Source organism: Crotalus tigris, unplaced genomic scaffold, assembly GCF_016545835.1.
Source record: "Crotalus tigris isolate CLP2741 ecotype Arizona unplaced genomic scaffold, ASM1654583v1 scf7180000018975.1359446, whole genome shotgun sequence".
Taxonomy (NCBI): domain Eukaryota; kingdom Metazoa; phylum Chordata; class Lepidosauria; order Squamata; family Viperidae; genus Crotalus; species Crotalus tigris.
In genome coordinates, this window is record NW_024097306.1 from 820,281 (window position 1) to 844,703 (window position 24,423).

Genomic DNA, 24,423 nt, shown 5'->3' on the forward strand with positions numbered 1-24,423 from the left:
TATTTTAAAGTTTACAATAAAAAAAACACATTTTAGTATCTTAACTGGTAAACAATATTTTTCTTGCTTTAGCCAATCGTTAAAAAGCAAATTAGGTGTTCTAAAGATTCAGTGCATTGTCTAAAGTCTGATAATTAAAAAATGAGTATTTTATTCCCAAGAGAATTAACATAAGATAATAATGCAGAAGCCCAGGTTTTGAAAATACATATTAAATATGGCTTGATTGAATTATTATCTAATGCAAGAAGAATCTACACAAAATGACTTCCTGTTGATGACATATTTTATCATTATTTTAAAAATGAGAACCAGGAAGAACACATGGCTATAGCAAACCCAGACCATAAGCTTTGGGCAGAGATTCCATTACAATAATACCTGAATATATACAGTAGTTATTTCCTGGTTTTGAGAAACAAATATTTAACAGCAGAACCAGGTTTTCTTTCAATTTCTACCCTAATTATGGAAGCCTTTCCTAGCATCTCTAGGCAGGGCTGGAGAAGACCTCTGACTAAAAACTTGAACAACCACTATCAAAATAGACAGGTTTGGTTCAGAGCTGCATTCTCCACGGTTACTCATTTTTTTATGTTATCCGAGTACCCAAATGAATTTAATGGGACTCACAATTAAATCTTAAGATGGGGAAAATTATAATAGCCCCTATATTACACATAGGAACCATGAATGGCATAAGAATCTAGCCATGTTTTACAATGATCCCTGGAACTCTTACTGTATGTGCTTCAACACAGACAAGTGGGTCCCTGAATACAGAAGATGTGACTTTTTCTGTGACAAATTCCAATTATAGGTGGTCCTCGTTTAATGTCCACTCATTCAGCAACTGTTTGAATAGACAACGCTGAACGAACGATAGTTACAACGGGGCCTTATACTGACGGCCATCACAGTATTCTATGGTCATGCGATTGTAAACTGTGACCTTCCCTGCCGGCTTCCCATAAAATCAAAATCAATGGGGAAACTGACAGGAAGTTAGAAGACATGGCTTTAGGAGATCCTTGTTTAACAACATGTATGGTCCTTAACAACGGCAACTGGATGAGCCAGAACGGCCATCACTAAACAGTACAGTCACATGGCTTTTTAACTTACTACAATACTGCACTGCTTAATGACTGACTTTCTGATTTCAATTAGCGTAGTGAAGCCCATGTGGAACTTTTTCTCAAGGGAATTCGGACCAGCTTGTCTTCCTTGCTCTTAAATGGCAGTGAAGACCATGCTACCTGTTCTACTTATTGGTTTTACTGTAATACAGACAGTCCTCAACTTACAACAGTTCGTTAATGACTATTCGAAGTTACAACGGGACTGAAACACTTATGACCACTGCAGCATCCCCATGTTCACGTGATTTGCATTTGGATGCTTGACAAGTGACTCACAATTATGACAGTTGCAGTGTCCCAAGGTCATGTGATCCCCTTTTGTGACCTTCTGATAAGCAAAGTCAATAGGGACACCAGATTCACTTAACAATCGTGTTACTAACAACTGCAGTGATTCACTTAACAAAAGTGGCAAGAAAAGTCGTAAAGTGAGGCAAAACTCACTTAATAAATTTCTCATTTAGCAACATAAATTTTGGGCTAAATTGTGAGTTAAGGACTACCTGTATATGTCCTTGCTTCTGTTTTTTTTAATCTTACTTTATTATTTGTAGTTTATTTTTTAGACTGCATTTAGTGGGCAAAGGGTCACTATGTCAAAAGAAGTAATGTTAGACTCCAGTACTGGATACAGTACTAGGATCCAAGAGGAAACTTCCATATGCCTTCCGAAACAGGAGTGCTTGCCAAGAGAGAGAGAGACACAATCTTTTTGAAACAGGTTATCCTGATCTTATAGGAACAGACAGTTGTTTTCAATTTTGAAAATTTATAACACAAAAGTGTTATAAATTCTGGATGAGAAGTTCTCAATAGTATATTGTAATAGTTACAGATGCTGAATTGAGAGAACATGCTTGCAGTGTTGAGATTTTTTTTTTTTGAGACAATTCTATTTTTGAGACACAAATAATACAATACTGTTACTCAGTTAAGGTCTTTACTTAAACTAAACTCACTAAGTTCAGTTCAAACTGATTTGAGTTACTTGCTTAGTTCAGTGTTTCTCAAACTTGACAACTTTAAGATATGTGGACTTCATCTCCCAGAATTCCCCAGCAAACATGCTGGCTGGGAAATTCTGGGAGCCAAAGTCTATACCTCTTAATGTAAACCAAGGTTGGGAACACTGCTTTAAACCTTTGAGCTACATTAAACTAACACATTTATCAGTTTTTTAAAATGTCTTAAAATGGCTAGCTATGAAGAAACTGTGGTTTATCTTCAAGAAGCAGACAAATTGAGAAGGGGAGAACCCAGACCACTGAAAATAACAAGAGTGATCCTGTTCTTTCTTCTGAAAAGGAAGCAAAGTGGCAGTATCTTTGCCTCTGAGTATAATCATGCAAAACATCTCTCTCTCACACACAAAGAGAGCGATGAAAGCTAAAATGATGGCTACTACTCAAACAAATGCCTTTGTTTGAGTAGTAGTGGTCATAAATGCAGGACCTGCAAAGCCACAGCCTTCGCTTATGGCTCTTTTACCATGTAGCTATATCTGTTCACAGTGAAACTCTTTAATGTTGCAATCAAATCAGATTACTGCAATAATTATACAAACCATAAATACATACACACCCTTCTCTCTTTCTGTCTTAACTGGGATACCTTCCAGATAGATATACTCAGCAATTCTGTGAAGAGCACCCAGGTAAGGAAAGGTTACCAAACTACATTTGCAACATGCACGAATGTTGTCTATTTCAAAAGGTGCAACATGGATACTTACAGGAAGTGGCCCCAAGTCATTTGGGTTTAAAGCCGCTTTTGACCGCAAGTGTACTGGAAATTTGAGTCGGGGATCTTCCTGAAGTGATAAGCAAACTGATGTAAGAACATCCATATTGAAATTTATTTCCTTCCTTCCTTCCTTCCTTCCTTCCTTCCTTCCTTCCTTCCTTCCTTCCTTGATTTCAGAAATATTTAACATTACTTCTTTTGCATGTTAATGCAAGCAAAAGAAGAAATGTTAAATGTTTACCGTTTTGCTGCAAAATCAAACAGCCATTTTCAAGAGATTGTTATGTAGTTATTCTCTTTTTCAGTAAAATAAATTAGAGATGATATGATTTACCAGGAAATTGAATAGCAAACCATTTCTTTTTCTTCTATATCTGCAGAACACTTGGAGCAAGAAGCACTGCATTTATGCCTTGGCTGTGATCCTGACAAAACTGTAAGAAAAGAGATTTCTACAGCAATGAGCAGAATCAAGTCATTCTGATGTCATGCGGGCACACCTAAATGTTAGACAGGTAAGAGAGCCAATTTGGTCTAGTGATTAAAGTACCTGGCTAGAAACTAGGGGACTGTGACTTCTAGTCCTACCTGGGTATGACTAGGTACTGAATATTTTTAGCAGGGGATGATTTGGGGTAGGAAAGAGAAGGAGAGAATGATCAGAAGCAAGGTGGATAGACTCAGTTACAGTAGCAATAAGTGAATTGTGGGGAAAACTGAAGGACCAGAATAGGGATAGACCATCATAGAGAAAATCTGTCTACATGATTGCTAAGAGAGAATGACTTTATAATATATAATCAATCAGATCAATCAACCAATCAATCAATGATTTGGGGTACATGGGCAGATGTTTAAACTATTGTAAACTGAATCCATAACAGGAAAAACAGTTGAAACTTGTTACCAGAAAACAAAAACTAGCAAATTGGAAAAAAAAAATGTACAGTAGTGGCCAAAATTGTGGAAACCTTTTGGGAAAAAGTGTATTTTTGAGATTTGATGGCTAATAACACCACTTTTTGGGGGGAGTAGTATCATAAAATTATATATCAATGGAAAGATAATTTAATCAAGAATGTAATGCAACAAAGTTTGTTCAATTATCTGTACTGTATTCTATGAAAAGTTATAGCCAAATAGCCAGAAAAAGGAAGCACAACTTGCATAGGTGGCTTTCCTTTATCTGATTGTAGCCAATGAGCATGAGTGTTTAGAGAGCCAATCAGGTGTCCTCTTGTTTTGGAAAGGAGCCAATCAGATCATGGTAGGATTAAGTTATTGATGTCATATATTGAAGCTGAGAGGAGGATATTTGTCAGTGTGTTATTGTGATTGCTATCAAGTTGGTTGAGGTTTTTTTCTTTCATTTAGTGAGCTTGCAAAACATAATAAAATTAAAGTAATGGTGCAAAGAGTTGACTGGTTGCCTAGAAAGCGATGTAAAATGGTATTATTAAGTGAACAAGGCTACAGTTATAAAGAAACTAGAAGAAAAATTGGTGGAAACTTAACCAAAGGTGGCATTTCTACTGCACACTTTCCACAATTTTGGCCACTACTGTAAGTTGCCAATCATCCCCCCTCCAGCCTTTACTAAAAGAAATTACATTTAAAAAATAAATAAGGTGTCTAATAATTGTGTGGATCCAAATTTTTGATTATCCTCTGCTTAACAACAATGATTTGAAAGTAGTATTTCTCCTTTTCCCTGTTACACACTTCTACACATGCAAGAAGTGAGAGTTCATCTTACCCATGTTGTGGTCTTGGTGTTGTGATCAATGAAAAAGGGTCTACCATTGGGTGCTATTCGCATCTCCCAGCCAGGAGGTAAGAAACTTTGTGTCAATTTATGCTGTGGTTTTGGAGAATTATATGGAGATGGTTGAGGAGACTGTGGATTAGAAAGGGTGTCCTTCACAGCTCTTCGCACAGGAGAGTCCTTGAGAAGTCCCTAAAGAAAAAAGAAATGTTAAGACAGCTACAACTTTGGGGTGCAATATGAATGACAATGAGTACCACAACCCACTTAGATCAAAAATTAAAATGATGGAAGATGTCTCCACCATTACAATGCCTGGAAAAGAATAATTTCCTAAATTATTAGAACATTACTTGAAAGTTTCCCATTCACACCAATTTGGCACTGTACCAATTAAGAACATTGGGTAGGAATCCATGGGGTTTAAGTTGGTAATATTTCTAAGAAAGATAAAGTATCAGGCTCTTGGATATTTGGTTGCCCCATTTTGTAGCTTCCCTATTTTATAATACAGGTAGATCTCACTTAATGACCATTTGTTCAGTGACTATTCAAAGTTGTAATGGCACTAAATGAATGGTAGTTATGACCAGTCTTCAAAGTTATGCCATTGCAGCACTCCCTGCAGACACATGATCAAAATTCAAATACTTGGCAGCCTACCCATATTTATGATCGCAGCTTGTGCTTTAATACCACCACCACCCATCCACCTACAGCAGTGTTTCTCAACCTTGACAATTTAAAGGCATGTGGACTTCAACTCCCAGAATTCCACAGCCAGCAATGCTGGCTGTGGAATTCTGGGAGTTGAAGTCCACATGCCTTAAAATTGTCAAGGTTGAGAAACACTGACCTACAGTATCTCCTCCCATCTCTGCCTGTTTGGCTGCCCTGCAGTCTCCTACTATTTCTACCTTTGCTGCCCCTGGCTGACTTTTGCAAGGGCTTCTGATACCATGAGGCTCCACAACTCTGCACAAGGCTTCTCTGAGGCCTGTGAGTGGCCTTGCAAAGCCTCCATGAAGCATAATAACAAGGTTGGAAGGGACCAACTCTCTGCTCAAGCAGGAAATCCTATATCATTTCAGACAAAGAGTCTCTTCTTAAAAATGTCCAATGTTCAAGCACCTACAACTTCTGGAGGCAAGTCATTCCACTGATTAACTGTTCTAACTATCAGGAATTTTTCTCCTTAGTTCTAGGTTGTTTCTCTCCTTGATTAATTTCCATCCATTGCTCCTTGTCCTGCCTTCAGGTGCTTTGGAGAATAGCTTTGCCCCCCTCTACTTTGTGATAGCCATTTGGGCAGCTGTTAGCCATTTGGGAGGCTGTATTTGGCCTTTCCAAGGGCCAGCACCTGTCTCAGCTCAGGACACTTTATCAGCAGTGGAAGGAAAAAGACAGAGGAGGTTAGCAAGAGTAGGTGTAGCAGCAACAGCAGAGTGGAGGACAGTCAAAAGAGCAGAGGTGAAGATGAGTTAAGCCGGTGGGGGAGCCCAGCAGAGTAGGAGAAGCCCGAGGTCCTTGCCTAATGACCACAGCTGAGACTACTGGAAATGCCATCTCTAAGTGGTATGGTCGTGTGATGTTTTGCCTAACATCACAGTGAAGCAATTGCTGTTGCTTCACTTAGCAACAGCAATTCCACTCCCAATTAGGGTAGTTAAGCAAGGACTACCTGTATCTTCTTTGAGGTTGATGAACAGTGCTGCATACAATATTCTGAGTCTATGGTTGCACCCTATGTTTATAAAAGCATTTTATTTTTTAATTCCTTTACCAATGAATTCCCATCACATTTTTAAAAGTATAACTGAGTCCTGCCAACTGCTGTCAAATACTCCACTGTTGGTCACCACCAGCTCAATTTCCATCACATGAAATTTGGATTCACCTCACCTTTTATATGCATTGCTTCACATATACTTATGTTGAACTATATTTGCCTCTTTAAAACAATCTTTCCATTTTGAAGAGTCCCTTTTTGTTGCATACACGATAGCAAAGAAGTTATAAGCTCATCTGCTCTACAGAAGGGGTGGGGTCCAAGATTTTTCTAAAACAAAGACATTTTTGTCTCTCTCATCCAGCCATGTTTTGCCTCCTAGGTTAGACATGCACAGGTAATTCTTAACTTACAACCACTCATTTAGCAACCATTCAAAGTTAAAACAGCACTGAAAAAGTGATTTACAATCAATCCTCACACTTATATGTGCTGCAGCATCACCATGGTCACATGATCAAAATCTGGGCATTTGGCAACTGGCATATATTTATGCCAGTTGCAGCATTCCAGGGTCACCTGCCTGCCATTTGTGACTTTCCCAGCTGGCTTCTGACAGGCAAAGTCAATGGGGGAAGCCAGATTTGCTGAACAACTGTGTGATTTGCTTAACTGCAGTGACTCACTTAACCACCACGTCAAAAAGGTCATAAAATTGGGCATGACTTTGCCTTGCTTAGCTGTGGAAATTCTGATTGCAACTTGGTTGTTTGTCAAGAACTATCTCTAGTACCCAATCCAACCACCATCAGGTGGAATCTGCAACTAATGCTAGCCAGAAAAAGAGTGGGAAGCTCAGAGAAGGGAAGGAAACCGTCCTGAGATGGATGGATTTATCAATCAATAAACCAACTAATCAACTTCCATACCATCTCAAAGCGAGTCTAGACATTTTACAGCACAAGATGAAAACTTCAAATTAAAAAGAAAAAAAAAAGACCAAGTCAATTCATGGCAGACATAGGGGAAGGGTAATTAAACATTCCATATCAACCAACCTGCTATACTCTACTACGGGGAAAAAAGTCAGTTTTTTGAAACTGCTAACCTCAGGAAGGACACTATTCCACAAGAATTGCATCATAAAGCTACCAGAAATCAAGCCCTAGCTTAAGCAAGTATATTGAAAGTATAAAACGTCAAATATGAATCATGATATTCAAAACCGAAATGCACACACAAGGCACCAAAATGTGTAGAACGTTTCTAATACAATGAGCTTACAAGATGGGAAGGAATACTCGAAGGAGCACATTACCTATTGGAAGATGAATGTATTAAGGGTCAAGGGAGATAATCAGATGGAAAAGCAATCCAATCTTAAATTGTTAAATGTGGAAAACTGGTCAGAATAAACAAGTGTAATCTTACAAAATAAAAACAAGTACAAATATGACTGAGGCACAAAAGAGACATTGTAAAGCTGGCTGGAGAACAGAAATGGTGAGTAGAATTAATGAGATGGGAAGAATGAAAACCCAAGAGGCAAAGCCTGGTTTGGGGAAGGGAACTTCTCACCTCAAGCGGTGCAGATAGTGTAACTGTGGGAGTACTGAGGCTACGAGGCCGTCTTATCTGAGGCTCGCTTAGATGGTTGTTACTGTTTGATGTTGACCCAGAAGCACCATCTTCAGCAAGCTATATAGAGGCAAACACAAGTTAGCTATAAGTTACGACCTCCTTTACTGAAAACTATTGTATAATGAAGGATGTCTGAATTCAATAAATCATGATTAACACTCCTCATTCATTCCCGCTTTCAATAAATAATGCATTCCAGTGGAGGGCATTCCAAAGTAGGAAACTTATTATAATTGAAATAATCTTCCATATGCATCCCAATATGGTTATTTTACTGGCATTTTTTGAATGAGTGTTTTCTCAAACTAGAGATGACATGAATGGCTGTTGTCTTCTGCACATCCCACAGAAACTTCTATCTAGAAAGTCATTCATGACCATGTGCTTGAACCAGTCTTTTGTCTATTAATCAAAATTTGGAAAAACCTCCAGTTATATACTGTTACCTATAAATTAATTGGTGCAGGTGCTTGCTTGTTTCGGTAATCGCCTTCTAGCAGTTTCCTCTATTTATATGATTCTAAATTATTGTCCACAGTATGTGCCTTTCCATTTTCTGGATAAATCATTTACATTTTTATTTCATTTTATTTCTTGGCTTAAGAAGTTCAATGGCATTAATGTTAATCATAGATAGCTATAGAAATGCAAGAATTAATAACTTTAAATCAAGATTTGAAAAGGACTGCTTTAGAATGGAGATTTATTAGAAAATCCTGTTTAATTTGATCTCATGTTTAATGCTGCTAAACTGTAATTAAGGAGCGGGCGGGAGGGAGTGCAGCTTGGAGCTAGCTCCAGTTTGTTAATTGCAATTAACAATGTTATAGCCCCAGGAAATTGCAATTTCACTCACTGCAAGCTGACAACTAAAGCTTCATTGAAGTGAGAGAGAAAGAGAAATCTGCTTTTAATCACCTAGTTGTAAGTCAGAACATGGCCTGGCGTTGCCCACTTTCCCTCCTTATCAATAGTGTGGATGTTAAGGGTGGGCTTGTGTTATGCTGCAGATCTGCCAAAGTTTGACGTACATGAGATTGGGCATTGGGCCTGTGCCATAGCAGATTCTGCCAAGGATAATGTACATCTCTTTTCACTGAGAGACAATTATTTCATCAGAACCTGTCCTCCCCCATAGTTTTCATCTGGAATCAGAAAGAACTGCAAATGATTATCAAGATCTCACTGCTTTCCTGGAGAAGAAGTTCATACCTGCATGACAGGCCGAGTCCAAGTTGTAGTGCGATTGTTATGATTGACATAATAAGTACGTCCCTTAGCATCTTTCCTCTCTTCCCAGCCTGAAGGTAAGCCCGGTGTAGTATGAACATAGGCCACTGATGGCTGTTTATGCAAGAAATTACCATAGTGTTAACTTTGTGGCAGTGAGTCATTCTTACAATCAGTAAGTGCAATAGAACAACTGAGAAGATATGTGTTGGCAGAACCCTTCCTTAAAAGGGTCACTTTCAGAAAAATAAAGATTCAGTTTTAATCACAAAAGCAGGGTTAGCAAATTCACAAGTAGATAGCAAGGAACTGAAATTCACAGAGGCTATAAATGCTGTCCAGTTTGACAAGGGTAATCGCCATTTTATCCTTGCTGAAGATGAGATCTGTTCATTAAAGATAGACAATCAAAATAGCAGAAGAATATAAAAAGCCTGGACATAATCAGTGCACAAGTACTAGGAGGACTGAGAACAAAGACAGTTAGAAAAGCTTTTATACTTTAAATGATGAAAAACTGACTTCATTTGCTTCACTAAAACGGTACCAATCAGACAAAATGGTCCCTAGTGGTTTATTGTAAGTGACTTTGGCTGGGTCACAAGCTGTGTTGTCTTCATTTCAAAGACATTGGCTCATTACTAAATCGACAGGCTCATTATATTGTTTAATATATGAAATTTGACATTTTCAATGCTTTGAACATTTTTCTTAAAAAGTTCCTGCTAATGACTGCATCCCCTTTGAGCAGCATTTTGATGTCATTAAATATGATTTAAATGTGACTTCCATTAGGAAGAACTGTCCTGTAATGATTAACCTTGGATTCTGGGATTCTCATGTTGCAACATTTTGTCCCTGGTTTGCAAAATAAATTGTAAAATAACTGGAATATTGAGAGCCTGCCATTCTTAATATTGACAAATAAGATATAGAATGCAACCTGCCATGAGACTCTGCCTCAACAAGCACAATAAACCATATAAATCTGCATCCGTGCATGCACAGTAGGAGTTCTATATTTATATACACTAAGAAATGGGTACATATTTCATGACCTCATATGTTTTTTTTATAAGTTAATGAAACAGATAGGAGCAAGGGAAACTTTTGATTAAAGTTGAACAATCTTTAAAATTACCAAATAATGCTTTTAGTTTTAACGACAAGCTAAAACGTGATTACTTGTGTAGATTACAAAATGTCATAAAAATACTCCCTTTTCTTCCTTCAGTGTTAAACATTACTTTACAATTTTGACGATCTGATTTTCTATTATTTTCTGATTCAAAGAGTCATTGCTATAAAATAATAGCAGGCCATGATTATTAAAGCTTGTGATTTTTACATGGAAAGAAAGATACCTTTAAATAATTTCCAGTACATGAAACAAACAAAAATTATTATTTTTATGTAATGATGCACTGATACACATTCGTTGGAATGAAAACAAACATTTTTAAACTCCTTTTTAAAAAGTAGGTAAGGAGAAATGTTTCCTGGTTTGTAAAAACATGGAATTCTTTTAAAATGAGAAAAAGGATCATTGCATAAGTCTGAGATGAAAAAAAACTAGAAAAATGGGTTACTTAGTGACATCAAGTTCAGTATATTAATAGAACATTACCAGAGTGTGTTAAATCAGTTTGAAAGCCAAATTTTATTCTCAGGTGGCCCCTCAATTTTATGTATAGGCTTTTGTTCTAAAAACGATTTCTTAATTTTAGCTATTTTTTTTGCAAATGGCAAAATATTGTTGGAATGCTCTGAGGCCTCAGGATGCTCTAGAACTCTGTCTCAAAGCAGGAAGTTCAGTACCAAAAGCTTTGCTGGTGTATCATGTCCATTGTTGCCTAGCCTATGACTGTGCTCCAACAATAGTGGGTTAGGAATACGACATATTAAAGGTACAAATTTGTCCACCATCACTGAGGAAAATGCATGTGACTGCATTCTGCCTGCATAGTATGAAATATCACAATATTATTGTTCTTCTAGATTATGAAATCATGGTGAGATGGATGGTAAATAAATCAAATAAATAAATAAAACACTTGGTATTATAACTTTACAAGTATTTCCTTCCTTCCTTCCTTCCTTCCTTCCTTCCTTCCTTCCTTCCTTCCTTCCTTCCTTCCTTCCTTCCTTCCCTCCCTCCCTCCCTCTCTCCCATTAGATTCAGCAGAAAATTACTAAACCATTTAACTGGACATATGCCAACATAGCCTGAACTTTTTAAAAGAAAAATGTACCAAAATGTGATAGTGATTATTCCTGATGGTTTTCTATTTCTCCCTCAACTTAAGTCTTATTTTTTACCTCAGATTCTAACATAAATTTGGTAAATTTAGAACCTTCTTTTTGTGCGGGTAAGCTTCCCCCCATCAGATAGTCTTCTCTGATGGCTGATAGCTGTGGAATCCACTGTAAATTGATTTATAATTGATCCATCCTACTGTTATCATATAATAATGAACAGTAGGTTTAAAGTGAAAAATATTCAATGCAGGAAAATTGTCTAGTTTTAACTGACATTTCAAAATCTGTAGTTTAAAATAGTGATGAGACCTCAATAAACAGATTGGTACAGAAGAGAAACAAATAAAATAAATTATTTGCTATTCAAATGAGAATCCTTTCATAGTGTTTTTTTTTTCAAAAAAAAACAAACATGTGACACCAAAAGTAAAAACTACTTTCTTAATAACAAGACATTTTTTCTGATTCTTTCCATTATCATTACGCCTCCTTTATCCTCCAATTTATAAATAAACATAGATAAAGAGAACACTGGCTCCCTGTCTTCTTGGCATCTCTGTTCTTGAAGAACAGCCACTGAAAACAATTGCAATTATTTTTTATTACTTTTGTTAGTTGTTTGTGTCTTACCTGTGGATGTCTGTTGGATTTCTGCAATAATCTGATTTATAAGTTTTTGAGTCTGGGAAATAGGGCCGTGCAGAGCAGTTGAAGTAGGTGGCCTGCAACATCTGCTAGCACAAATGAAGCATCTCTCTCCAAATAATTAAAATATTTTTTTTTTTTGCAGGGCTCTTATGTTTACTTCGAAAAGAGTTCACGATTGCCTTCACATGTGCATGCATGCTTCACTTTGTTGCTGGTCTCCATAGAAGAGCTGAAGGAGGCATGTGCACGCACGATAAGTTCAAACAACCCACATCAGGCAGTTGTACTAGTTGCAAGAAAGTCGGTTGGCTTAATAATTCAAAGGGAGGTGCTTGGTTTGTGCTAATACATGTTGCAAACCACTTCCTTTAAATGCTTTGCACAACTTCATTGGTATAGGCCAAGTGTATTTCTTCAAAATTTGTTTTAAGAATGTTCTGCCCCTTTCTGTTGTCTACAAATTGACATTCCTGTTTATGTAGCAATTATCTATTCCTACCTTCCTATATTCTCTGCTTGATTCAAATGAGAAAGACTCACACAGGTGCATCTCCACTAAGTGGAAGTCAGAGATGGGATAATTACTTGCTCATTAGGTAATCTACAGATTGTGAGAGGTAAATTCTATTTCACCTCTAATTTTTCTGCATGTATGCACACATAGATGATTCTTTGCCTTTCAGCTATTTCTCCTTTAGTTTAAAAAAGGAAACTGGGAAGCAATATTTTAATAAAACTTTAAAATACCACAGTTGGAGGCAGAGAAGAGAATTGGCTATCAGAAGTAACACCATGGGAAATATACAATTAGATACCGAGAATGTTTCCATAGTAGGAGTGTTGGCTGAAGTGGCTGAATAAATACAGAAGATATTCAAGCTGGGAGAATGGTGGGAAGATGCAATTTATTTCACTACCAAGGTATGGAAATGTATCTATGGAGATTCTTAGTCATCCAGGTCATGGATATCCCAAAAGTACTTTTTCAAAAGGCAACTGGATTTTCTTTGTTTTTCTTTGAAGACGTTTCGTTCTCATCCAAGAAGCTTCATTCTGACTCTTCAGAACTGAAGAAGCTTTTTGGATAAGAAGTGAAATGTCTTCAAGGAAAAATAAAGAAAATCCAGTTGCCTTTTGAAAAAGTACTTTTGGGGTATGGAAGTATAGTATTTGCAGAGTTGCACAAGTAGAGAATTTTCTAAAAGCGATCTCTGCCCAATCTAAAAGCAGAAGCATCTCCATCAAGGCCAAAAATGACAAGAAGTGTGAGGTGATGTCATCATGCAAATGCCACACCTGCCCACTTGCCTTCCAATGTCTGATACAAGTATTTTCATCATGATACAACATATGTTTTGCTTTGTTTTCTCACCATCCAACCCTGACATCTGAAACCCTGAAAGACTGATATTCTGACAACAAAGGGAAAAGAAAAGAAGAGAGATTTGAGTAAGAGAGGAGGAGGATGATATAGATTTGGCTGGATAAAAGTATTATTACCGTTGACTCTTCACCCCCAGTGACCGTGGAAGAACGAAGTCTCCTAGATGGGCCACTCGGCTGTTAAATAATAATAATTGTTATAGTTAAGGAACATTCAATATGCTAATTTGAAATAATGGCATTTTGATAAACATTTTGATCTTTATGTTATAGCAACGATAACAGAAATATGAAAGTGTCTATTACATACTAAGCCCCACTAAATACGTAGAGACAGCAAATCACAGAATTTCTTGCAACCATAATGGATGGGTATGCTGAGAGATTCAGACTATATATAGGTATGTATGTATGTATATATGTATGTATGTATGAATATATATTAGATCTGAATGTATATATATCATAGGCACCAGAAAAGAGAAGGCAATGTGTCCATGATCATTAATTAACTTTTTCTTCCCTGCAAAAGATAGAAAGACGATACCTACAACAAGAATGTGAACAATTAACAATTGGCCACAGCAAATGCATAGATTTCAGTAGAGTCAAGCTGAAAAAGAAGAACCTAAGCTTGATGATTTTCCCAGAAAAAAAAATCAAACTAGAATACAGAAGAACAGGGGGGAAAACCTTAGCTGATAAAAGGAGAAAAATGCTGTGTTTTACTGTTTGATCACATATAGGAATCCCAGATTAACATAATTAAGAGTATGTTCTTCCCCATAAAATCTGCCAAAGGTTAGTGTGAATTTTATATTCCCAGAAAAAAACCTTGTGGAAACAAGATAGAGTAACTGAACAAAGCATGTTGTAGTATAATTTCTATATGAATTACAGTGAGAGAAAACATATTGAGATCTAGCAAAGCACCCAATAGAGAGATACAAGCCAGAGATCTAATTTAGAATTACCCAAGACCTACACGTAACAGAGAATTATTCAAATTTGCACAGAAAGAGGGATGCATAAATATTTATTTGATCCATATCTGATGTAAACCAGCCTTATTTTTTCTATCTAGAACAACATCTGCTCCACTTCAAATTTTGGCCTGCAACATATATCAGCCCAATTAGCATTGAACCACAATAAATAGGTTCAATGGAGTTGAAATTCAAATCATGTTGAAGTGGCTTACAGAATACCCTATTATTATTAACATTTTGTATTGTATCTGCAAACTCCAAAGTTACCAAGAACATATAAAAGACATATTTCAGGATAAAGTACACATAGCAATGACTATTTCTTGATGAAATACTTTCAAAATACATACATCAACATTTCATATATTTTCTTTTTTAGAATATAACTAGAGTGGAAAAACTCTTTTCAAGGGTGACATGCACATTTTAAATACATCCCTAAATAAAAAGTAAATTAGGAGAGTATTGATTTGAAAATGGATTCATGCAAAAATGATGACCGTAAACTGTTCAATTGGGCTTATTTGTAGAAGAGCAGGCAGAGCTAGTGGGCAGACTTAAACATGTCATTAGCTAAGTGTCTTTACATTGCCATGAATGATCCAAATCCAAACTTTCTTAAATTCCATTGACCTTATCTGGCACCAATTTAGTGCTTAATTTTAGTTGACCAGATTCTTGTGCATAGCTTCTGCCCCCCCCCCCGGTCTGTTCTTCTACAATTTCCAGATATGATTCCTCCTAGTAAGCAATAAGTTATTTTATTTTGTTTTTTTCAAAATCAGCTTAATGGATATGTATGGAGGAAAGAGAGGCATTTCCTAAAGTATGCCCACACTGCCATTATGTGACCTGGTGGGAAAAATTATCCCCAAAATAAAATGTGGTACCTCCAACCTCAGGTGAAATAAAGTACAATAAATGGTGTTCATTTTAGAAGGAGAAAAACAAGGGAATATTCAAATGAATCAATAATTTAAAACAATTCTTTAAAAAGCAAAAAAAAAATCCCTACTCCAGTATTGTGGAATAGATAAGATTTTTTTTTTTTAAAAAAAATACTTTTTAGATGTTGACAGGCTTAATAGTGTTTGACAAAAAAAAAAAAAAAACTCTTTAGAAATGCTCTTTCAGCTCTTTACAAATTCCCTTATCAATCTCCTCATTCTTTATAAGCTCTCTTGAAACCACATCCCTCTCTCTAGCACAGTGTTTCCCAAACTTGACAATTTTAAGGCATGAGGACTTCAACTCCCAGAATTCCACAGCCAGCGTTGCTGGCTGTGGAATTCTGGGAGTTGAAGTCCACATGCCTTAAAATTGTCAAGTTTGGGAAACACTGCTCTAGCAGCCTCCTATGTTTCTATCTTTGCAGAAATGACTATAAACTACATTAAAATCACTAATCCAGAAATGCCTAAATTTTTAATCAAAATGGCCTTCATTCACAGACATGAACACATGGCTGACCTTCTTATCACTTGGAAGCCAAGCAGAAATAGTCCTGGTTTGTACTTGGATCAGTCAATTTTTGACCATTTTTTTAAGACTGGACTGAAAATACTGTTTTTTTTATGGTGAAGAAAAGTACATAGTAGCCATCAGGAGTGAGACCTCAACTTGACAACAACAGTTATTTGCACACATGGAAATACATATATTGTTATTGTAAATAATCACCATCCAAATGGAAAAATACCAGCATTAAATTTTAAGGAGCTTTGAGATCTTCTGAGCCCATGTACCAAAGTGATGATACTACTATCATAAAAAAGATTTATCCAGCTGGTACAAAGAATATTTTTGTTATGCATTTATTGAAGTTAATTAGCCTCTTTCCCAGAACCTGGGCACTGTGTCTTTTTCCACTAGGGAAATAGCCATTAATATATGAGAGAAACTGAAATGATATCCATAGCCAAACCACCCCACCCTTCCTATGCAGTCCAAAACATTTCAACACAAATGGTTTCCTGAAATTTGCTAAACAAACAAACAAAAAACTCAAGAAATTTCTACTTACCAGTGATAAAAGAGACTGTTCGGCAATAGCATCAGTTACACTACAAGATCGCAACCTTGCAGAAGGATCTCTTTGCTGGAATACAAAAAAAAAAAAATGTTTTATTTACATTGTGACTGTCATTTTTCCCTGGCATCCTATGGTTATTTTAGCCTTCATTCAGCTACTTGATAAGTTTACCTTTCTTCCAGCTAATAGGTTAACTCACCCTTCTTTCACTTGATTTGATTGCCAAAAATCTTAACTCTCCATTTCATGAACAAAACACTGAATTTAATTTTAAATGGCAGAAATATATATGGTATCTAGTATTGGAAGGAGCCAGCATGGGCAAGAAGATAACGGTACCCTTGTTGAAAATTTAATTTCCTCAATTCTGAGCAGACTGTTGATGGGACAAAATAAATAAGGTCGAAAGCTATTCAAGAAAGAAAAAAAGATTATTTCATGAAAATTCACTGTCTCCTATCTTCAATGATTCCATATTATTTGGGGAACACCTGTGAACAATCTTCAGGATTTTCTAGAGATGGTACAGAGAAATAACTTAACATCTTATGAAGCATCTTGCAAGATTATGAAGATTCTTGCAAGATTGCTAAAAAATATTTGCCTTTCACGAATTTACAATAAGTAACTTAACATATGTTTCCATGCCAGACTTGTGTTTCCTTAGTAGTAACAACAGTCCTCCTATTTTTCATAGTGGAATACTTAAATTATACATCAAATAAATCCATTTACAAAGGAACAATTCTCAGAACAATAAAGGTAGTCCTCAACTTATGACCACAAGCGATCCCCAAATGTCTGTTGCTAAGGAAGACAGTTGTTAAATGAGTTTTTACAACCTTTCTTGCCACAGTTGTTAAGCGAATCACTGCAGACATTAATAACATGGTTGTTAAGTGAATCTGGCTTCCCATTGACTCTGCTAGTCAGAAGGTCGCAAAAGGTGATCAGGTGACCCAGGGACATTGCAACCATCATAAATAAATGACAGCTGTTAAGCATCTGAATTTTGAACATGTGATCACAGGGATGCTGCAACCGTTGTAAGTGTGAACAACAATCATAAGTCACTTTTTTCAATGCCATTATAATTTTGAATGGCCACCAAGCTAATGGTTGTAAGTTAAGGACTATCTGTACTGAGTGATTATTTGTTTGCAGAAAGTGCTATAGCATTTAGATCATCTTAAACCATTTCTTCACTGTAAAACTGGGCATGTTTGTATTAAAGCATCTGTTTAGAAGTATCAAAGTACCTTTTGTTTTCTGGTTGATAAAAGGAAGAAAGGCACTGATATTCCCTGAATCATACCAAGTATATTATTTTTAGCTTAGGAAGTAATTATTGGTTGTTAATTCCCCTCTAATTCTCTTTTAAGAAACACTCCAATGCCAATATATATATTTTTAAATTGGTAGGGTTCACAATGCTAGAAAGACAAACATTTCTAAGAGGCAATGCAGACAGAAAATAGCTATTAATGCTTTGTTACATTAACTAAGGTCAAAGATGCTCATTGTGTTTCAAGGACTATCTGAATTATTTTTTATTCCACTCTTGTAGAGAAGATGAAGACTACTTGTAAATAATGGTAATAAAAAGTGAGGATTGTATAGGCATGCTACATGTCAGTCAAAACCATGACAGATTTACCAGTCTATTTTGCTTTGTCTGACACTTGTAGAATTCACTTGATCAGAAACACAGTCTGTAATTTATATGTTTTAGGAAAATTTACATCGATCATAATAATTTATGAGAAATATTTATATGGATCCCCAAGTAATTCACTACTATCGTAGAACTGTATTAGAAAGCTTTTCTAACTCCTATCTCCAATTGTTTTTTTTAATGGACTCATCATATCCATTTAAGCAGGACTTCACAGCCCTTAGACAACAAAATAATCTTTTTCTGAATTTTTTCTCTGAGCTTAATATCTCTATTTGTTGAGGGCTTGGCTTGTTAGCCAGATAAAATGTGAAACTGATCTGTTGCCTAGAAGGTCTTAAATGAAGGATATTTGTAGGAAAAAGGACTTTCTTAGGAAAAAGCATAAATAAGCCTTCATACAATACACAGATTTTTTTTCATATCAATAGGAGCACAATGCAACATTAAGAAAATCAAAGTGGAGATTTAGGAATGTCAAATTTATTTTGATAGATTTCAGATGAAAAATTGTATTGCTGGAAAACTAAATAAAATAGTTCATGGGTAAAAATGGTTTTGTTCTTAAGTCTCCATTAGACTGAACTATTATAAATCTATAATCACAACTATCATTAGAAGCTTGGTTAAGATGGAAATATATTTCCATTTCATTATTCAAATGCAAAGGATAAATTTGTTCTATTAAATGTTTATCACAGAAAGAACAGAGACAAATTCCAATGTGGTTCAGATTAATCAGTCTATTTATCTTCATCTTCATAAATCATTTGAATAGTAGCATATTCATTATTTTTTAATCATAAGGAACATTAATTTTACATAAAGAATTTACATCTGGAAAATCTTAAAAACTTTGGTAATAGGATTTAGGAGAGGAAACTTAGTGGAACTAAGAATGCTTAAGAATCCCTTTTAAAGACATTTCAACAAATCATGAAGAAATGGTTTTGAAAAGACTAGAGCAGACTAATAATTTACTGGTAGCATTGTTTTCCCATAATACTGCATCATATTAATCTAAATCATTTTAGACTGAAATCTTAAGCAAGATTTGGTGGCAATGTCCAAAAGTTTTTGATTAAAAGTTGAAGAAATTGAGAAAATTTCACAAAATTTCTTTAAAGAGAATCCAGCAGTAGGATAGCTGTTTGAATTTCCTAAAGTATACAAAACAGGGCAAAACTGAAGTACTTCCTAAAGCTCACAAAATTAAGAAACAAATTAAACTTAGATTATTAATAGCTAGATTTGTTTTTTTACAAAGCCCTGGACAAGGAATGGATAGCATTGGCCCAATGGTAATCCACAGTGTGGAAATGGCACTGAAGAAAGAATTAACTCAACAATTTTTGTTTAAGAGATCCTCTAATAAAGAACAGGCTTAGTCATATATAGACACTATTTAGTATTGATATTAATACATGTTTTCCTGATAGATTACGCCCATCAACTCGAACGTCATGTTGGGTAATGTTTTTATTCTCAACTGTATTTGTATATTCCTTTTTTAATATAATTTTTCTTCTTCAGTATGAATTGCGTATTTTTGTTCTTTCATAATATTTAATCTTGTAGAGACATTTATTTAGGTTTTTTTCCCCACTTTAGCTTTGAAAAAAAATATTTTCCACACTGGTTTCTTATTATAGTACTTAAATGCTAAAAGGGCAAGCTGATGAGCTGTCTCGTTAAGTGTATATATATGACAATTTGCTATATATCACTGATTAAAACTTTTTGTTTGTTCTTTCTAATTAAAGCAGCACAGTGCAATTCTCACATTCACTGTTGATATTCATCCCAGCCCATTAATGCAATTGCTGAGTTAAGAAAGGCAAAACAACCTTTCGATGCATTAACATAATTATTCCAATATACAGATGTTAGTATAAATTTTCCAGTTGTATGCCACATTTATATATGAAAATAGATTCTGTTAAAATTATGAATGAAGGCAAATATACATCTCCCAGAATAATGTTGCAGGATCCAGTCTAAAGAAGTTCCCTGAGGATGAAGAAGCTTGGAACACTAAACCTCTGGTCCTGGTGACCGACCCAGATTGGATACTATTAAAATTATTATATGAACTTAACTTCTAAAAATACATTTTAAAAAAGAAAAGAAAATTCCACCTGGTGTTTGTTTATTTACTTATCTCAGTTAAGCATTCAGAGAACTTCTATTTTGTTTATCAAGTTCGCTGAAGTTATAAGTAAGAATAAAATCTCTTCCAAATGAAATCACAATACACATTTAATAGCATAAATATTATTACTCAGCTATGGTTTTTTACTCAAAAGTAGACTCACTCAATTCAGATCAAAATTGCTTTTGTTGAGTTTTTTGCTCAATTTTTTTTCAACTTTGACAATTTTAAGATCTGTGGACTTCAACTTCCATGGGGAATTCTGGGAGTTGAAGCCCATACATCTTAAAGTAGCCAAGGTTGAGAAACACTGGCTTAGTTGACTGATTGGATTCTGTGGAAATTGCCCTCAGGGAAAGTATGCTTTGCATCATAATTGTGGTGCACTGTAGAATGGTCCAATAATCCCAATTAAACTAAGAGGAAAAAACATACACCCTTGTAGCCTGAAGCACCATGTCCACACAATGTTACCAGTTGTGTTGACTCTGAGGTAAGTTTTACAAATCAGAATGAGCATGTTAGAAGAGTAGTAAAAGAAATGTTCAAGTCTCTTACAATCATAGAAGAGAGTTGTTCCCCATTTGAATCAGGAGTGATCTGAAGTCTTCTATTCAATTCCTCAGAGAACTCCTGAGGGCTGGTCCGAGAGACAGGGGAAGCAGGCGGAGGGGGCAAGGACAGGCTTAAGGAATCGCCACTTGTGTTCACTTCTTCAGAAATGGTTTCCCAAGGCTGAGAAAAAGAAAAGGCATCAACAATGAATATGCCAATCTTCTGTACAATTTGCTTGGCTATCAATTAAACCTAAAAACCAATATATACCTTTAAGACTTAGAACACGATTAACATCTAACAATCAACTCTGGCTATATATATACCTTTGCAACTTTAAGATACGGTTTATGGACTTCAACTCCCAGAATTCCCCAGTCAGCACACATGTTCACTGGGAAATTCTGGGAGTTGAAGTCCTAACATTTTAAAGTTGTCAAGGCTGAGCAACAAGGGTAAAGGGGGAAAAAGTAAAGCTGGCAAGTAGCATAAAGCAGGGTCCTTACAAAAGATTAAAAAGTATGCTGTAATCCTCCTTTCCATAATCTTAGATAGGAATCAAGGAAAGTATGAGAGATTTATTTATTTATTAAATTTATTTGCGACCCATCTCAACCAGAAGGTGACTCTGGGTGACTTACAGTGTTAAGAAGAATAAAACAAGGCAACAATGTGTATAGAATAGGAGCAAAACACTTAAAATATGAATTAGCAGCTATAAATAAAACTAAAGGATGGAGGAAGGGAATAGGCTGAGCAGAGAGGAAGGTGAGATCTGTTATTAATCAATTAACACCTCCAGAATGACATCCCTCATTGGAGCCAGGTCTTCAGGCTCTTGTGGAAGATGGGAGCTGACCTCACTCCTGGGCACAAGATGTTCCAAAGGGGAGGGGCAAAAGCTGAGAAGGCTCTTCTCTTTCAGGCTGTCTCTGCCTCCTCCCAACCCCCTTTACATTTAGGTCCTAGGATGTGGATCACTGAAGTATTTATACTTCTGAGGAGTGGAGGATAACATGTGACTGAGTAAATACACACTGTGATGGCTATTAATGTTCCATAAACATAGACAATTCATTCCCTATTATTTCCCTTTATTCAGTAGAACAGCAGTCTACTATTCTTCAGCAGAATCTATTCAGAAACTCAATTCAATTTGTTCAGATAGTTTACTGTTGCAAACATAACACTACTTTTCTGCAGGACTTTAGGTTGGACATGATTTATAATTTGCTGGTGGGGGGTGGGGCACTGATTGACAGTTTAATGTTTTATTGTATTTTATCTCTGATAGCTTTTTATTAAGTGATTTTAGCCGCTTGATCTCTTTTATGTTGCTAATATGTGAACTTTCTAGATTCATTTTAGAATACTGTGGCATATACAAATTTCAATCAATTAATGAGTCCAATTCAATTTTTCTCCTTAGCCCAAGTAGCATTAACGATCAGAGAAAGATGACACCTGAGCAAACATTTACATTATGTTAATATGTCTGCTCCTTAACTCTCCTCTATTGTGTATTTCAGCCCGACCTTTAGTACAAATTTCATTTGAAAACTATGAGTCCAAGTTAAACCATTTTAAAGGGTCATTTTGTCTGAAGTCATGAAAAATCAGGTACAAAAATTTTAACAAGGCAATTAATAAACAAATGAGTACATTCAGTTGGGCAAAACTATGAAAGGATTCATTTCAAATCTTGAACGTACTTCAGGGACATCTCCACTCTCCAAGGGCTCAGGGTCCAAATCCTCACTAATGTGTCTCCTTGATCGAAACCTTCGGTGGGCAGCCTCTTGATTTATTTGCCTGATGTTGTTGTCAGATTCAGAAGCCACATCCCTGAAATGTCAGAGGTTGGTGAAAGAAACATGAGTCAGAGAAGGAAGAAAGACATCATTAGCTGAAATACTTCCAAGTTAGCACAAGCACACACACTCAAGCGCCCGTGCACGCACGCGTGCACACACACACACACACACACACACACACACACACACACACACACCTATTAAAATGTCAGAGCTTCTCAAGTCTCTGCTGCATCTGATACTTATTAACAATGGGAGCCAAATGATAAATTATTTCTCAAAATCTCTGGCAACTCAAATTAAATAATGATCAGTTTGTCCTTCAAAGCAAATAAAAGCTTGTTGTCTCAAGCTATTAGCTTGATTAAGGGCAAATTTCAATAATCAAAGCAGCAACAATTAAGAACGAGGTCCATTGCCCAAGCTGATACAACACATGTGATGCAGTGTATAATTTAACTCATCCTGTTGCCTTATTGATACAACTGTGTTTGTTGTGCATCCTCTTTAATTCAAGGGAAGATCATCTCCTGCTCCATTAGTTTTTTTCTCTTTGATTTTTGAAGAAAATTGGTTTTAGCGAATGTTTTAACTTACTGCGAATGTTTTAACTGCATCTTTAATAATAGTTTGGTTCTGTATGTGAAATAGAAATCTCATGAAAATTTTTCTGGGCAAGGTGATGGTTGGGTGGCAACAGGAAACAATAGCAGGTAAAAATACAACCCTACAGTCACAAAAACATATTTGTGTACTAGATGAGCACAACCCTGAGTTTAATAAATCAACTTCCCCTGCCATACTGAACAGTACTACTATTTTAATAATTTGGTAAATAATATTCTACCTGGAATATTTCTACAACTATAAATTATAGGGACCGATGAAGATCAAACAAATAAGCTGGAAAAGAATTAAATGCCATAAGACTCAAAGAATGAACAAAACACTTTTTTGGAAATATCTGTATCATAATGGACAGAAGCAAACAATTTGCTTGTAAAAAAACTGATATTAAAAAATATCTAGCCTCAAAGAACAGGTAGACCACAAGGATTGAGAGTCAAGCTTTGTATGTGAAGAATTTGTGAGTTAGAAGCTAATGAGCTAGGTTTGCTTGCCTGAGTCATAATAATCATTTACTCTTCTGAAAGATTTCCAGAATTCTCCTTGATCCTGTCCATCCACTTTCTTCTACAGTATTTCCTCAATCTCTACTTTACTTTCATTTATTAGTATCAACTTTAGATGTCCAAAGGGCCCTGTTAATGCTTGCAAAATGAATCACTTGAGAATAAATCTCATGTCCAAAGAATGGGCTGGTTAATAATCACTATTTAATTACTGCTTCAATTACCAAAGAGTCAGAAACTAGAAGCTATTGAGCTTTAAAGGGACACTGTTCCCACCCCCCCTTTCTCTCTCTGTTCATATATTGGACTGTTGTGAAATCTTGAAATAGCAACAGTGGAAATCCACAACCCTTCTTTAAAGCATTAATTTTATTTTGAAATAAAGTCAAAAGTACACACGTTATATATATATACACACACACACATTTCCCCCCCCCCATTTACAGCCCTGTAATCCCTTAATTTGGGGTAGAGCTAGGGCAACTGATAGAGCTGAGTGTTTACTGGCTGGATGCCCTTCCTGACGCCGATAT

General features: G+C 35.9%; 1 protein-coding gene across 15 annotated transcripts in view; it reads right to left on the minus strand.

The window, feature by feature from the left end:
- The window catches only part of NEDD4L (NEDD4 like E3 ubiquitin protein ligase), a 319,995-nt gene that overhangs the window by 43,233 nt on the left and 252,339 nt on the right, over positions 1–24,423 (minus strand). For 9 of the 15 annotated variants that reach the window (XM_039358058.1, XM_039358053.1, XM_039358052.1 and 6 more), the window contains 8 exons: positions 22,656–22,788; positions 20,947–21,123; positions 16,553–16,627; positions 13,658–13,717; positions 9,233–9,364; positions 7,958–8,077; positions 4,642–4,842; positions 2,875–2,952 (listed from right to left, as the gene is read on the minus strand). In XM_039358058.1, the coding sequence (XP_039213992.1) occupies positions 2,875–2,952; positions 4,642–4,842; positions 7,958–8,077; positions 9,233–9,364; positions 13,658–13,717; positions 16,553–16,627; positions 20,947–21,123; positions 22,656–22,788 (976 nt within the window). The remainder of the gene's footprint in view (positions 1–2,874; positions 2,953–4,641; positions 4,843–7,957; positions 8,078–9,232; positions 9,365–13,657; positions 13,718–16,552; positions 16,628–20,946; positions 21,124–22,655; positions 22,789–24,423) is intronic. The other 6 variants (XM_039358054.1, XM_039358046.1, XM_039358047.1 and 3 more) reach the window with 3 other exon arrangements.